Source organism: Pleurodeles waltl, chromosome 10 (genome assembly GCF_031143425.1).
Source record: "Pleurodeles waltl isolate 20211129_DDA chromosome 10, aPleWal1.hap1.20221129, whole genome shotgun sequence".
Classification (NCBI taxonomy): Eukaryota; Metazoa; Chordata; class Amphibia; order Caudata; family Salamandridae; genus Pleurodeles; species Pleurodeles waltl.
This window is the reverse complement of record NC_090449.1, coordinates 1012671843-1012688423: the sequence shown is the minus strand read 5'-3', so window position 1 is coordinate 1012688423 and position 16581 is coordinate 1012671843. Positions and strand designations below refer to the sequence as shown.

General features: G+C 43.0%; 1 protein-coding gene across 2 annotated transcripts in view; it reads left to right on the top strand.

Moving 5' to 3' along the window:
* Window positions 1-16246, top strand: part of LOC138262134 (prostatic acid phosphatase-like) — a 257511-nt gene extending 241265 nt beyond the window's left edge. For both annotated transcript variants that reach the window (XM_069211912.1, XM_069211913.1), the window contains 2 exons: window positions 2837-3012; window positions 13292-16246. In XM_069211912.1, the coding sequence (XP_069068013.1) occupies window positions 2837-3012; window positions 13292-13413 (298 nt within the window). In that variant the 3' untranslated portion in view covers window positions 13414-16246. The remainder of the gene's footprint in view (window positions 1-2836; window positions 3013-13291) is intronic.
* The last annotated feature ends 335 nt before the right edge of the window (window positions 16247-16581 follow it).

Genomic DNA, 16581 nt, shown 5'->3' with positions numbered 1-16581 from the left:
ACTTAGGCCCAATGCACAAAATGATTTGAAGGTAAAAAACTGCTTAATTGAATAGTCCACATGTACTTTTTTTGTCTGTATGATGTTACAAAATGTTTCAAACAATGATTAGGCCCAATAAGTAACATGGTATGTTGACAAAAACAGCTCCTTAACATTGTACAAGACTTAACTATGGATAGGATATAGAAGTGGACCTCACAATTGATGGATGTAGCCCATATGAGGGTATTTTGATTAATCAGTGTCAATAAATGGCAAAAGTCTTATACTTTGAGTGCAAGGTTCATAAAATGAACATCATAAATCAGTTATGTAATAGCATATTGTTTATGTACTTTATCTATTGTAAAAGGACAAGATTAAGTCCCGTACTGGCAACCTATTAACATTGCATCCTTCTTTCTGTTTTCAAATATAGTAATTTATTTATCTCTAGTATTGTACTTTGTTTGTTTCTATGACATGTTAATAAACGTTAATGTTTTTCTCTGTTGTTTCACTGATGCAGTGAGAAAAGCCGGTGGCAGGGTCGAAACGCATTGGCTTATGATTTGAGATTTATAAAGAGCATTGCATATTAGAGTGGAGTGCTGGCTGTTTTATGTACAGGGAGTGCAGAATTATTAGGCAAGTTGTATTTTTGAGGATTAATTTTATTATTGAACAACAACCATGTTCTCAATGAACCCAAAAAACTCATTAATATCAAAACAGAATATTTTTGGAAGTAGTTTTTAGTTTGTTTTTAGTTTTAGCTATGTTAGGGGGATATCTGTGTGTGCAGGTGACTATCACTGTGCATAATTATTAGGCAACTTAACAAAAAAATATATATACCCATTTCAATTATTTATCATTACCAGTGAAACCAATATAACATCTCAACATTCACAAATATACATTTCTGACATTCAAAAACAAAACAAAAACAAATCAGTGACCAATATAGCCACCTTTCTTTGCAAGGACACTCAAAAGCCTGCCATCCATGGATTCCGTCAGTGTTTTGATCTGTTCACCATCAACATTGTGTGCAGCAGCAACCACAGCCTCCCAGACACTGTTCAGAGAGGTGTACTGTTTTCCCTCCTTGTAAATCTCACATTTGATGATGGACCACAGGTTCTCAATGGGGTTCAGATCAGGTGAACAAGGAGGCCATGTCATTAGATTTCCTTCTTTTATACCCTTTCTTGCCAGCCACGCTGTGGAGTACTTGGACGCGTGTGATGGAGCATTGTCCTGCATGAAAATCATGTTTTTCTTGAAGGATGCAGACTTCTTCCTGTACCACTGCTTGAAGAAGGTGTCTTCCAGGAACTGGCAGTAGGACTGGGAGTTGAGCTTGACTCCATCCTCAACCCGAAAAGGCCCCACAAGGTCATCTTTGATGATACCAGCCCAAACCAGTACTCCACCTCCACCTTGCTGGCGTCTGAGTCGGACTGGAGCTCTCTGCCCTTTACCAATCCAGCCACGGGCCCATCCATCTGGCCCATCAAGACTCACTCTCATTTCATCAGTCCATAAAACCTTAGAAAAATCAGTCTTGAGATATTTCTTGGCCCAGTCTTGACGTTTCAGCTTGTGTGTCTTGTTCAGTGGTGGTCGTCTTTCAGCCTTTCTTACCTTGGCCATGTCTCTGAGTATTGCACACCTTGTGCTTTTGGGCACTCCAGTGATGTTGCAGCTCTGAAATATGGCCAAACTGGTGGCAAGTGGCATCGTGGCAGCTGCACGCTTGACTTTTCTCAGTTCATGGGCAGTTATTTTGCGCCTTGGTTTTTCCACACGCTTCTTGCGACCCTGTTGACTATTTTGAATGAAACGCTTGATTGTTCGATGATCACGCTTCAGAAGCTTTGCAATTTTAAGAGTGCTGCATTCCTCTGCAAGATATCTCACTATTTTTGACTTTTCTGAGCCTGTCAAGTCCTTCTTTTGACCCATTTTGCCAAAGGAAAGGAAGTTGCCTAATAATTATGCACACCTGATATAGGGTGTTGATGTCATTAGACCACACCCCTTCTCATTACAGAGATGCACATCACCTAATATGCTTAATTGGTAGTAGGCTTTCGAGCCTATACAGCTTGGAGTAAGACAACATGCATAAAGAGGATGATGTGGTCAAAATACTCATTTGCCTAATAATTCTGCACTCCCTGTATATATGGACACCTATTTCATGTTAATGAAACAGCACTTGTCAACTTTGTCTTATTACTGTGAGGACATCAGTTTTAGCGTGCGCACACTTGCATCCTTTCCCCTACATGTCATACTTATGAAGACATCTATTACCTTCAATGGTACTTGAACTGTTTGACTACATGCGCACAATTCATCCTGTTCACTGCATGTAATTTGTGACAGTGCACAAGATAATTGGTTGTAGAGGTGCATCCTTTCTTCCAAAACAGCACTTAGGGGCTGAAACTAACATATTAGTACTATGTAGAACTCTGCAATAATGCTTCAGATGCAGATACATATGAACTGCTCCATGAGCAGATGATTCAACTTGTTTCATGGAATTGATTAGATCCTCAGGCATGGCATTAGCCTCCTCCCTTAGATGCCATGTTGCATTGGACACACTTCCAACCATGCATGTTTGGTCTAGCTTGCAACTGAATGCACAAGTGACATCTGTTAACTTTCATTGGTACTGCAATTTTATGGCTTGAAAGACAGTCTTTCAAGCGCATGTAATCAATATAACAAACATGATGTTATTGTTGATGTCATCAAGGAACAAGTGTGGTTAAGTTTTCAACCATACTTTCAATTTGCTGCCTGCTCTAACTTTCTCCTCTTTCCTGTAAACCAGGCAATATAGCATTGACATGTTTTATCGCAATCACACGGGGACAAACCCCCATGCATTGCTTCTGCCAGGCTGTGGAACACCCTGCACCCTCCAGCGGTTTTCTGACCTGGTGTCTCCAATTATTGTAAAAGACTGGAAGAAGGAGTGTGGGATTCAAGATGGAAACTGTACAAACGGTATGCTCACCTTCTCTGTTCTTCCTTTTAGGTCCGCATGTTTTGGGTACCGCACAGTTGCTCAAAATAGTATCTGTTAGCCATCAGTAACTGCACTAATAAATATAATTGTAGGAATTTGGTTTTTCTTTTAGTGTAACTTCTGGAATTTCTAAGCACTGTAAATAACAGGAGCTGGAGCGGGGATCTCAGTTAAAATCAGGTTTACAGAAGGATACCACTCCTCAGGGAAACTCCATGCTGTTTTTTTTCAGGTTGATGGATCTTTGATTTTGGCTGAGATTAACCAGGAGCTGCACATCACATTAATCAATAAATCATTTAATTTTCCTATATTAGTCCTCAATGAGAGTTTGGCATGAGTTAAAGCGTTTTATTTCTCAAATCGTTTTAATAGATCATCTTTATTCAGATTACAGAATGAAATGTTATTACTCTCAGTTTATAAGAGTTCAGTTGAAATTCAAATAATCAATAAACAATCAATAAATCATAAATGAATGTAATAAGCCTGTTCCATAAAGAAAAGAATCCCGATTCTAGGAATGGAAATGAAGAGGTGACAGTTAAAAAAATAGATAAAGTTTTCTGATTCGAGAGAGAGAGATCATAAGCATAAACCTTCAACATCAAAAGTCAGCTCAATAATTCACAATCAATTAAATCACAACTTCTCATGAAGAGAGGTTCAAGAAATTCAGGAGAATCTCCAGCAAAATACAAAGGTGTCTGGATAAGTGGGAAAATGTAAATAATAGCCAGCCAGCAAGTAAGCAGGGGACCGCACATCTACTCTAGAGGGAGCATTATTATAGATACACAAAACTAAAGCTTTTTGTAACTTGTTGCTTATACTTCTTCAGGTTATCCAATCATCTTTTATAACCTCCCTGGGAACAGGATCACTCCAAGTCTTGTCACCAGGAACACAATAGATCTTAGGGCCTCATTTAGATATTGGCAGATGGATTACTCTGTCACAACACTGACAGATGTCCCGTCAGTTTAAATCTAAATTCCATTATTTCCTGTGGGATTTAGATTTTGGCAGACGGGATATCTGTCTCCGTTGTAACGGAGTAACCTATCCACCAATATGTAAATCAGGCACTTTGATGGCAATGTCAAATGAAACAATGTCTTCTCAAATAAAATGTCCTTAGATTTCTCATGATTCATTCCCTTAGAAATGTTGCATCCGCTTGTGTGAAATTCTTAATTACCTCACTAAATAACAAATCTCTATTCGTTAATACACAGTGATCTTTTTTTGTAAGTAGAAACAATAGCAGAATTAGAAGAAAATATTTTATGCCACTTTTATTCATTATGGAAAACATGTCCATGGAAAGGTCAAGAAATAAACATTTTGTGCTATGTTAGTATTCTTTCGTCGTTTCAGCTCCCCAGACAACATTTCTTTTAACTATTCAGGCCAGGTACGAGTAAATATGGTTTCCTACTACAATTTTTGCATCTCTTTTTCATTAACACCTACACGTAATCTCTGCACATTAAAATAAAACTGCCATATTATCTTGTCAGAGTAAAACGCATCAGCACAGATGTTGCTATTACCCAACTTAATTGAATTCAATTTACTAACTTGGCAAAGTTACTGGGTTGAGTTCCCCCTACTGGGATTTACACTCACTACCTGCAAGATCGCCACAGATGTCAGTGGGGAGCATTAACTTATTGAGTCATCTGTTTAGTTTAGTAAACTTTGGGTAATCAGGTGTACACGGAACTATCATGATTTTAAATAAAGTGTCTCAGGACACAGAAACTTACCTTTTGTCTTAGAATTTTTTTAACACAGCCACAAATTCCAACTCATGTGTTTCTAGTTATGCTCTTAAATGTCGTAACCCATCTACTGCTTTAGTCGTCTTGTAAATCGAAGGGGCAGATTTAAGAGCTCCTGGCACCTCCTTTCACCACATTAGTGTCATTTTGTTTTACGTTAATGTGGCCCGAGGCCAAAACTCAACGCACCAATTTGTGCCACTTTGTAACTGTAAGGAAATTCCTTCCTTGGCATGGTTACCCCCTGACTTTTTGCCTTTTGTTGATGCAATTTGTGATTATACGTGTGATGGGACCCTGCTAACCAGTCCCCAGCACCAGTGTTCTTTCCCTAAACTGTACCTTTGTTCCCAGAAATGGCACAGCCTTGGCACACAGATAAGTCCCTTGTCAATGGTACCCCTGGTACCAAGGGCCCTGTTGCCAGGGAAGGTCTGTAAGGGCTGCAGCTTGGCTTATGGTCCCCTGGGGACCCCTCACTCAGCACATGCACACTGCCTCACAGCTTGTGTGTGCTGGTGGGGAGAAAATGACTAAGTCGACATGGTACATCCCTCAGAGTGCCATGCCCACCTTTCACTGCCTGTGGCACAGGTAAGTCACCCCTCTAGCAGGCCTTACAGCCCTAAGGCAGGGTGCACTGTACCACAGGTAAGGGCATATGTGCATGAGCACTATGCCCCTACAGTGTCTAAGCAAAACCTTAGACATTGTAAGTGCAGGGTAGCCATAACAAGTATATGGTCTGGGAGTTTGTCAAACACAAACTCCACAGTTCCATAATGGCTACACTGAAATCTGGGAAGTTTTGGTATCAAACTTCTCAGCACAATAAATGCACACTGATGCCAGTGTGGGATTTATTGTAAAATACACCCAGAGGGCATCTTAGAGATGCCCCCTGAATACCAGTCCAACTCCTAGTGCTAGGCTGACCAGTTTCTGCCAGCCTGCCACAGCTAGACAAGTTTCAGGCCACGTGGGGTGAGTGCCTTTTTCACTCTGTGGCCAGGAACAAAGCCTGTACTGGGTGGAGGTGCTTCTCACCTCTCCCTGCAGGAACTGTAACACCTGGCGGTGAGCCTCAAAGGCTCATGCCTTTTGTTACCGCTCCCCAGGGCATCCCAGCTAGTGGAGATGCCCGCCCCTCCGGCCACTGCCCCAACTTTTGGCAGCAAGGCAGGAGAGGATAATGAGAAAAACAAGGAGGAGTCACCCACCAGTCAGGACAACCCCTAAGGTGCCCTGAGCTGAGGTGACCCTTGCCTTTAGAAATCCTCCATCATGGTTTTGGAGGATTCCCCCAATAGGAATAGGGATGTGCCCCCTCCCCTCAGGGAGGAGGCACGAAGAGGTTGTAGCCATCGTCAAGGACAGTAGCTATTGGCTACTGCCCCCCAGACTTACACACACCCCTAAATTCAGCATTTAGGGGCGACCCTGAACCCAGGAAATCAGATTCCTGCAACCTATACAAAGAAGAAGGACTGCTTACCTGAAAGCCCTGCAGAGACGATGGAGACACCAACTGACTTGGCCCCAGCCCTACTGGCCTGTCTCCAGACTCAAAGAACCTGCACAGCGACGCATCCGACAAGTACCAATGACCTCTGAGGACTCAGAGGACTTCCCTGAACCCAAAGGACCAAGAAACTCCTGAGAACAGCAGCACTGTTCAACAACAGCAACATCTTTGCAACAAAGAAGCAACTTTTAAAGAACTCACTCTAACCCACCGGAAGAGTGAGACTTTGCACTCTGCACCCGACGCCCCCGGCTTGAGCTCCAGAGAATCAAAAAACCGCAGACAGGACTCCCAGGTGACTGCGACTACGTGGGTAACCTGAGTCGACCCCCCTGCACCCCCACAGCAAAGCCTGCAGAGAGGATCAAATCAAATCAAATCAAATCATTAACATTTATAAAGCGCGCTACTCACCCGTGCGGGTCTCAAGGCGCTAGGGGGGAAAGGGGGGGTTATCGCTGCTCGAACAGCCAAGTCTTTAGGAGTCTCCGGAAAGCGGAGTGGTCCTGGGTGGTCCTGAGGCTGGTGGGGAGGGAGTTCCAGGTCTTGGCCGCCAGGAAGGAGAAAGATCTCCCACCCGCCGTGGAGCGGCGGGTGCGAGGGACGGCAGCAAGTGCGAGGCCAGCGGAGCGGAGGGGGCGGGTGGGGACGTAGAAGCTGAGGCGTCTGTTGAGGTATTCCGGTCCCTTGTTGTGGAGGGCTTTGTGTGCGTGAGTGAGAAGACGGAAGGTGATCCTTTTGCTGACTGGGAGCCAATGCAGGTGTCTCAGGTGTGCGGAGATGTGGCTGTTGCGGGGTACGTCGAGGATGAGGCGGGCCGAGGCGTTTTGGATGCGTTGCAGGCGGTTTTGGAGTTTGGCTGTGGTCCCGGCGTAGAGGGTGTTGCCGTAGTCCAGGCGGCTCGTGACGAGGGCGTGGGTCACGGTTTTTCTGGTGTCGGCGGGGATCCAGCGGAAGATCTTACGGAGCATGCGGAGAGTGAGGAAGCAGGCGGAGGACACGGCGTTGACTTGCTTGGTCATGGTGAGAAGAGGGTCCAAGATGAAGCCGAGGTTGCGGGCGTGGTCTGCGGGGGTCGGTGCAGTGCCGAGGGCCGTGGGCCACCAGGAGTCGTCCCAGGCGGACGGGGTGTTGCCGAGGATGAGGACTTCCGTTTTTTCAGAGTTCAGCTTTAGGCGGCTGAGCCTCATCCAATCTGCGACGTCCTTCATACCCTCTTGTAGGTTGGTCTTGGCGCTGGCGGGGTCCTTGGTGAGGGAGAGTACAAGTTGGGTGTCGTCGGCGTAGGAGGTGATGATGATGTCGTGCTTGCGTACGATGTCGGCGAGGGGGCTCATGTAGACATTGAAGAGTGTCGGGCTGAGCGATGAGCCTTGAGGTACGCCGCAGATGATCTTGGTGGGTTCTGAGCGAAACGGAGGGAGGTAAACTCTTTGGGAGCGGTTAGCGAGGAAGGAGGCGATCCAGTCCAGGGCCTGGCCTTGGATCCCGGTGGAGCGTAGGCGGGTGATTAGGGTGCGGTGACAGACGGTGTCAAAGGCAGCCGAGAGGTCGAGGAGAATGAGGGCGACTGTTTCACCGTTGTCCATCAGGGTTCTGATGTCGTCTGTGACTGAGATGAGGGCGGATTCCGTGCTGTGGTTGGTTCGGAATCCGGTTTGTGAAGGGTCGAGCAGGTTGTTGTCTTCCAGGAAGGTGGTCAGCTGTTTGTTGACGGTCTTTTCTATTACCTTGGCTGGGAAAGGTAGAAGAGAGATGGGGCGGAAGTTTTTCAGGTCGCTTGGGTCAGCCGTAGGTTTTTTTAGTAGGGCGTTGACTTCAGCGTGCTTCCAGCATTCGGGGAAGGTAGCAGAAGAAAAAGAAGAGTTGATGACGGTCTGGAGGTGCGGGGCGATGATGTCGTCGGCTTTGTTAAAGATGAAGTGCGGGCAGGGGTCCGAAGGGGCGCCGGAGTGGATAGAGTTCATGATGGATTTGGTTTCTTCCGTGTTGATGTGGGTCCAGTTGTTGAGGGTGATGTCCGGGGAAGCGGGTTCAGTGGTGTATGGTTGGGTCTGGTGTCCGAAGCTGTCGTGGAGGTCGCTGATCTTGCGATGGAAGAAAGTGGCGAGGGATTCGCACAAATCCTGTGAGGGCGTGACGGCGTTGGCGCTGGCGCTGGGGTTGGAGAACTCTTTGACGATGCTGAAGAGTTCTCTGCTGTTGTGGCTGTTTTTGTCTAGTCTGTCGGTGAAAAAGTTCCTTTTGGCAGTGCGGATCAGGTGGTGGTGTTCGCGTGTAGCGTTCTTGAGGGCGGTCATGTTGTCAGCGGTGTGGTCCTTGCGCCAGGCCTTCTCAAGGGCACGACAAGTTTTCTTTGATTCTTTGAGGGTGTCAGAGAACCAGAGAGGTTTTTTGGTGTTGGTCTGTCGATGCGTGCGTTTGAGGGGAGCAAGGTTGTCAGCGCAGTTGGAGATCCAGTTTGTGAGGTTGAGAGCTGCGTCGTTGGGGTCGGTGGTGAGGGTGGGTTGGTTGGCGGCGAGAGCGGAGAAGAGTTGCTCTTCAGGGATCTTGTTCCACTGTCGATGAGGAATGGGTTGAGTGCGGAGGTGGGAGGTCTCGCGTCGGAATGTGAAGTGGACGCAGCTGTGGTCGGTCCAGTGTGAGCCTCCCCCTGACCGCAGCTGCCTGGTAACAAGGAACCCGACAATCTAGACCAAGCACTGCACCTGCAGCACCCAGGACTTAGAGGAACCAACCTCCAAAGCAGGAGTGACAAGCAGGCGGCCCTGTTCCTAGCCCAGTCTGTGCCTGGCCAGAGAAGCCCCCCTGTGCCCTGCCTGCATCGTCTAAGTGACCCCCGGTTCCCTCCATTGCTTCCTATTGCAAACCCGACACCAACTTTGCACACTGCACCCGGCCACCCCTGTGCCGCTGAGGGTGTGTTTTGTGTGCCTGTCTGTGGTCTGCTCCCCGAGGACGCAGGTACTTACCTGCCAGCAAACCGGAACCGGAGCACTCCTGTTCTCCATAGGTGCCTATGTGTTTTCGGCCCTCCTTTGACCTCTGCACCTGACCGGCCCTGTGTTGCTGGTGCAGTGACTTTGGGGTTGCCTTGATTTCCCAAAGGTGGGCTGCCTATGCCCTGGAGACTGGCTGTGTAAGTACTTTACTTACCTGAGAAACCTAACAATACTTACCTCCCCCAGGAACTGTTTATTTTTGCAGTGTCCACTTTTAAAATAGCTTATTGCTATTTTAACCTATATTGTGTATATTACTGCTTTAATTCAAAGTTCCCTACTTACCTGTGTGGAGTACCTTGCATTTTATGTATTTACTTCAAATCTGGAATATTGTGGTTCTAAAATAAATTAAGAAAATATATTTTTCTATGTAAAAACTATTGGCCTGGAGTTAAGTCTTTGAGTTTGTGTTTTTCATTTATTGCCTGTGTGTGTACAACAAATGCTTAACACTACCCTCTGATAAACCTACTGCTCGACCACACTACCACAAATTAAAGCTTTAGAATGATCTAATTTTGCCACTATCAACCTCTAAGAGGAACCCTTGGACTCTGTGCACACTATCTCTCACTTTGAGATAGTATATACAGAGACAACTTCCTACAGTAACTCTTTGCGCCACATTATGCCTGCACCAGGTATAATGTATGCAAAGGGGGCATTCCCCCGTTAGCGGGGGCAAAAAAATTACGCAAAGAAATCTCTTTGATTTCTATGTGCCATTTTTTGGCACTTTTAATGCCTGCTCACAGCAGGCGTTAAAAGGAGGCACACCATTGTTTACAATGAGCCTCAGTGGACTTTGCAGGATTAGCGTCAACATTTTTTATGCTAATCTTGCAAAGCTCCGAACTAGCGTCAAAAACTTTGACGCTGGTTCCCTAACTACCACCATGGTGCACCATTTCTTAGATACGGCGCACACATGGTGGCATAAGTGGGGTGCTAAGGGGCGCAAGGAAAGTGGTGCTACACGGGGTGCAGCACCACTTTCCTTAAATCAGGCCTTTAGTATGTAAAAGAATGTAAGAAGCGTTGACTCTGCATATATATTTTGACAACACACATCCTCAAGTTACATCGATGTGGAGTTAAGAATAATACATCTATACTTACCTATCTATACATACTTACCGTCATAATATTTGGGTTCTTGACAAATAAGCTGCAATATTTGTGTAGGAGGACATTTCATTCAGTAACCCAAGAAACTTCTTAATCCACCGAAAACTCCTCATCACAACCTACCAACCAAATCTTGCAAGTTAGAATATCATTATCCATCCCCACTTTGTTCACAGACAGCACCACAGCTCATGCCTCTTTATTTCATGATCCCTCTTGTTTCCCACACAACTAATGCAGCCCTTTTCCTCCTTTCTACCTCTGCCATGCTTCAGCCTACAAATTCTGGTGAAATAGCCACTGTTTACTATATTCTCCATGTACCAGCCTTTTAAAGCTGTAGGCACAATTTGAAGCACACTTTATGATTCTGGCCACATTGACAGCATTCCACAACTTCTTCAGTTTATCCTTTCTGCACTTTACTCAAGTTTTGTTAGTCTCCTTAACTTTTAACTGCAAATAATCCAACATTTTCCTCTTCCCCTTTGTTGTAAAAAATAGGGTAATCTTTTCTCAGCTTCGTGGTGCCTTTAACTCATTCCTGTTGATTTCTCGATGGTGAATACTTCATTAAAAGTAGTGTTTCCCACAAGCAGCAATCTTATTTGAAACCTCTTACAGAATGATTCCCAACCTTGTGACTTCTGTGGACCCCCATTTTATCATTACCGGAACCCAGGGACCCCCCCACTTTAATCATTATTGGAATCCGTACACCCCCTCCTGAGTCATTACTTAAAGCTGGGGACCTAATGTGTCAAGATTATTTAATTTTCCAAGCAGTCGCGGACACCCTGAGGAGGCTTCGTGGACCCCCATGGTTCCCCGGACCACAGGTTGGGAACGACTGTCTTACAGTATGTGTTTGCCATAAGCTTGTCTAATGCAAAAACCACAACTCATGGCAATAAAAACCCAGGTTAATGATACATATACACAGTTGCGTTATGATACATATACAGAGTTGCATTTTTGCCCTACTACCCAGGGTAATGATACATACATGCAGTTGCGTTTTTGCCCTAGTACCATATACAGAATTAGTGTCTTTCTATGGCCATGTTATTTCTCAACAAATGATTCTCTAAGTTGACTACTGCCTCCTAGAATGTGCACTGGTTCCCTTCCAATAATGAGTCATCTTCTGCTTCAGGATCCTCGTGTTTAATTAACCCTCAGATCCTACACCTCCCAACAGAAATAATCTATTTGAAATGATAGCAAATCAGATACTAAATGCACCTTCTTGTTGTGATTTCAAAACGTACAAAGGGGAATCCATTTTCTGTTGTGACCTTAGTGCATTGTACAATAAGTTGCCAGCTGACATCCATTTGAAGTGGTCCATGTATGTACGCCCGGCCGACCTATATTGTAAGCATAAAAAAGCGGAGTACCTCTCTCTGTAGTTCACTAGTAAATTGTTGTGGCAGAATAGGCTCCAGTATTCTAGGCCACTGACTGTCACATGCTTGACTACGCCATCCCATCCAAAGTCCATGGCATGGACACTGAGATGTTAGAGTTCCCCTTTCACTTCATTTCTACCACACTGCTGTTCCAGAATGGCTCTGTAACATTTCCACTATCATTTCTAGTGTTTGATACAGTGGATGTTAACTATTAAGGGTCCAAGCATTTCTGGATCTTATTGGAGGAATTGTACAACAGAAAGCCTAAGACTTGCCGCACATTCCTATAGTGTCGAGTATTGTTTGGGTGCTCATACATTCAAAACATGCCTGTTGTCCAGCATGCGTATCGGGACAGGGAATACCCGTGCCAACATGTTAAATCTATAGAAAAGTGAGAATGGAGCACACGGAAGGTAAAGTCCCTCTATTATCAATAGTCAAATAGTCATTGCACACTTAATCATATAAGGAAAACATAATATAAATTTCCACTAAAGTGGTATCAGTGCAAAATGTAATTGTTGCAAAGTTCAGAAAAGCAAAAAATAATTTTAATAGGTGAATCATAGACATTGAATTTGATGTAAAAGAAAGTTATTTCCATAAAAAATTAATGACAACAAAAACTAACCGACATAGAAAAAATGGTTATGGGGGTAGAAGTTGTCTTAATCTCCAGAGTGGACAACTTCTACCCCATAACCATTTTTTCTCTCTTTTGGACTTTGAATGGTCATTTTATGGGATAAACCACTCTTTTGTTGAGTAAACATGCAATTTTGTTCTATGTCGGTTGAATGTTTGTATATATGTGTATAGGTTATTTGTTATAAAATTCTAGTTTTTGTTGTCATTAATCTTTTATGGAAATAACTTTCTTTTACATCAAATTCAATGTCTATGATTCACCTATTAAAATTCTTTTTTGCTTTTCTGAACTTTGCAACGATTACATTTTGCACTGATACCACTTTAGTGGAAATTTATATTATGTTTTCCTTATATGATTAAGTGTGCAATGACTATTTGACTATTGATAATAGAGGGACTTTACCTTCCGTGTGCTCCATTCTCACTTTTCTATAGATTTAACATTTCTGGATCTTATTCTGCCTCCATAGAATTTGTGTGGCAGCTTCTTTCTTTGATTTACTGTTAAGATCATCACTGTTGTGTCAGTCATGTACCTTGAGTTAGCAGCCTACAGTTTTTGCCTCAAAGGGGTTTACTGCCAAGACAGCATGTACAGTTCTTGCAGGATCTACATCTGAGTATAGTTGATGCTTGTAGAAGTCGCATCAGACCCGGACAAAGTTTTTTGAGTGACGCTCAAATAGTGTAGGTATGAGAGCACTTTTACGTACATAACAAAGGTATTGTATTTTTACTTTCAGGTACAATTATAGGTTTGGCAGTCACTGTAAGCTTGATGGGACTCATTATCATCATACTGCTCATCCTATATTGTCGCAAGAGCCCGGAATGCCTTTCAAGATGTCAGACTGCAACAGCATGAAAATGTGGTATGAAACCTCAGAAGGGAAACTACATCGCATCATCTTTGTAGGGACATAGTGAGCTTCTAGAAGTACCTCAGGATGGACATATAAAGACCCTCTGATGGATTGTTCTGTTAGTTATGAGCACATTGTGGCAACCTTTGACTTGGCTGTAATCACCCAATGTACTCCACACAAAAAACTAATCTCAATTATATATATATATATATGATTTTTAATTGCATCTTCATTTGGCATTCTTTGTAAGAAGAACAACCACTGAATTTGAGAAAGACTTGTCTCCACTCTGTCCAGCATAATGTGTCTGAGCGACTTTCTTGTACAGTGCTCCCATTTTAGACCTTTCCCTATGCACAAATTTCGTGCAATGATGATTTTTAACTTCGTGAACTGATGTTTCACTGGACGATGCATTACAAGAAACAGACTTTTGGGTTTGTACTTTCGGGACAACCTAATAATGAGTTGGGGTAAGTCTTCATGCTGTCAGGGCTTCACTCACTTGAGCCCCATCACTGTGACACCCAGGCCTGAGTTAAAATTAAAGAAAGTTTTAAAAATGCCTGAAAACCCAGCATTGATCTCAAAATAGGGGGTCTTGCTGTGCCCTAAACACAGAGTCGAGCGGATGTGCCCAGGTAATCAATGTCCAGCAGCTGATGACTGGACACTTAGCAACCAGTAAGGACCCGGCACCAATTCTTCACTGGCAAATGTAACTGAAGGTTTCTTGGAAGATTGCAATATCCAAAGACTTAAGGACTAAACCCATAACTATCAGCTTTATGAACGCACTATGAGGCCGTTGGAAAGCACTATGAGGCCATTGGAAGAATGCATGCAGTGCTGCACAAAAACTAGACTAAAATAAAATTAAAATAGCAGACAAAAGTAGTTTTGAACCGTATAGCACAAGTAAAATAATTATATGCTGAGTAACCCACTGTTTCATCAACAAAAAAGATTCTTTCTCCTGGCAATCACCATCAGACCCACGGTCCTCTTCTGGCCACCATTAATGGTTTTCTCTGTGGCATGACTGACTACAAGATGTAAGTCCTGGGATATATGCAATTAGATCTTCTTCCCTATGAAGCTTTTATACATTTCTGGTGCACCATAAGAACTATTCTTAAACAATAAATGTATGTTTCATACCTTGTTCAGAAAATATTACACAAATATCCTTGTATTTACCAGAAAAATCACAATTTTGTTTGCAATTTTGATTCTATTGTACAAATGACCAGCCATTTATTTTATACAAAAGTTTTACACAATTAAAATGTTTTATTAAATCTGACCGGTGTGCTTAAAATAAAGAATCATTTTGAGTTTATCATTGCCTATACAAAGAGAATCTGAGAGGCTTTGTATTTATTTACTTATGTATACATTTGTTCATTAGTAAATTAATAATTGGTGATCCTCAGAAAATATAACAGGGAATTACTTCAAAATGTGTAGCAGTAATTTCCTTAAGTTTGCGCAAGACTTCTTGCCCTGGTGGTATTACAGAAATTAGCTGGTGACCACTTTCAGTAATACTGAGTCCGCTACCAAGTCAATTCTCTAATGTGCCCCCTAGTAGAAAGCATGCATAACAGGGCTAAGGGTCTTCTACCAAAGGCAGGTGAAAGGATTCTGCCAGTGCAGCTACCAACAGCTGCATGTTGTCCCCTGAGGAGGTGTGCCTTGCAGATCAACCCCAAGGCAGGATGATCTCTTGCTCCCTTGTCAGAGGCCACCTGGCTTGAAAATGCATTCAGTACAAACACCTTGCCCTGAGTGTTAATTTTAAGACTTGCGCAGAGTTGGTAATATGGGGTTTGAGGTCTGTATATCACCTTCTTTGCAAGAGCCAGGTTTAACCTAGCACTCCTATAGTGGAAACGCTGCAGTCTTTAGATCTGTGTTTCCAGCCAATGTTGGGTAACCATAAATGTAAAACAGGATTACAAAAATAGGTGAATTAAGAGGGACTCCACAAAGGAGATGTCATCAATTAGTAATTCTTCAGCAGGTACTTTTGGAAACATAAGGTGAGCAAGCACAAAAACTAATTCTGACATTTTGAATGTTTCCTTCCATCTAAAAAAGAGTGTTTTATGGTGTATATTGATTTTGGTCAATTGTTAAATCAAATTCCATCACCAAAGTACTAATTCTGAATGTAATCTGCAGATCATCAAAACAATTGCTCTATTTACACCTGGTAGACAAAATCCTTTTACACATACACAGTTGTACTCTATGATCGCGTACCAATAAGCAGATGTAACTTGCAAGCATGGGACTGGGAGTAAGCAGAACATCACATTGTCTGTCTTGTGAGTTTGTGAGGGTGAACGTTGTTTCATCTTTATGCTTCTAAAATTGCTTGAAATCATACTTGTGCTAACATAACCAAAGATGTACTGTCTTCCATATTGAAATGATGCTGTACCACACCACGTGATCACTGTTGTTGTTGTTACTTCTTCGCTGTAGCTAAATAAATACAAGTGTCACACTAGAAGACGGTGAGTATTCCCAGAGGCTTCCTAGCATGTTATACTTAACCAAGGGCATCTCAACTGTCTCAGACTATCGTTCATACAATATGTCAATTATAGTGCTTGAATAAACTGCAAGAACTCAATGCAATAATATGATGAGAGAATACTTAAATGTATTTTGTAGAAAATGTTTCTTCTTGCTTTTTCCTTATTGGTGCAAATCCTGAGAGCCATGAATATGCGTAATAATGTATAAAATCCTTTATCTAAAGTCCTATAAAATGACATACTTTTCCTCTGTAATAAAAAACCCTATTGTGCCACTTTTTAAGGCGATTCTATGCTGGATTTTTGCATTGAACTTTACTGAGTTATTTGTACCTTTGATCTGTATTCTTTATTGCAAACCATTCTTATGATAGATTTCATGCATGAATAATTTTTTTATATAAACTCCTTAAAATCCTGATCCATGTCTGTCATTCTCACTGAGAATGTCATCACTCCTACTATTGATTTGAAACCATTGAAATTAGAGACAACTCCAATCAGAGTGCACCAAAGTCCGTATAGGGACTACACCACCACAGTCCAAACCGTTGACATGCACTTGGCAAGATAATGTGAAACAGAGTTGCGCGTCAACAGATCTGATACCATAGCGGA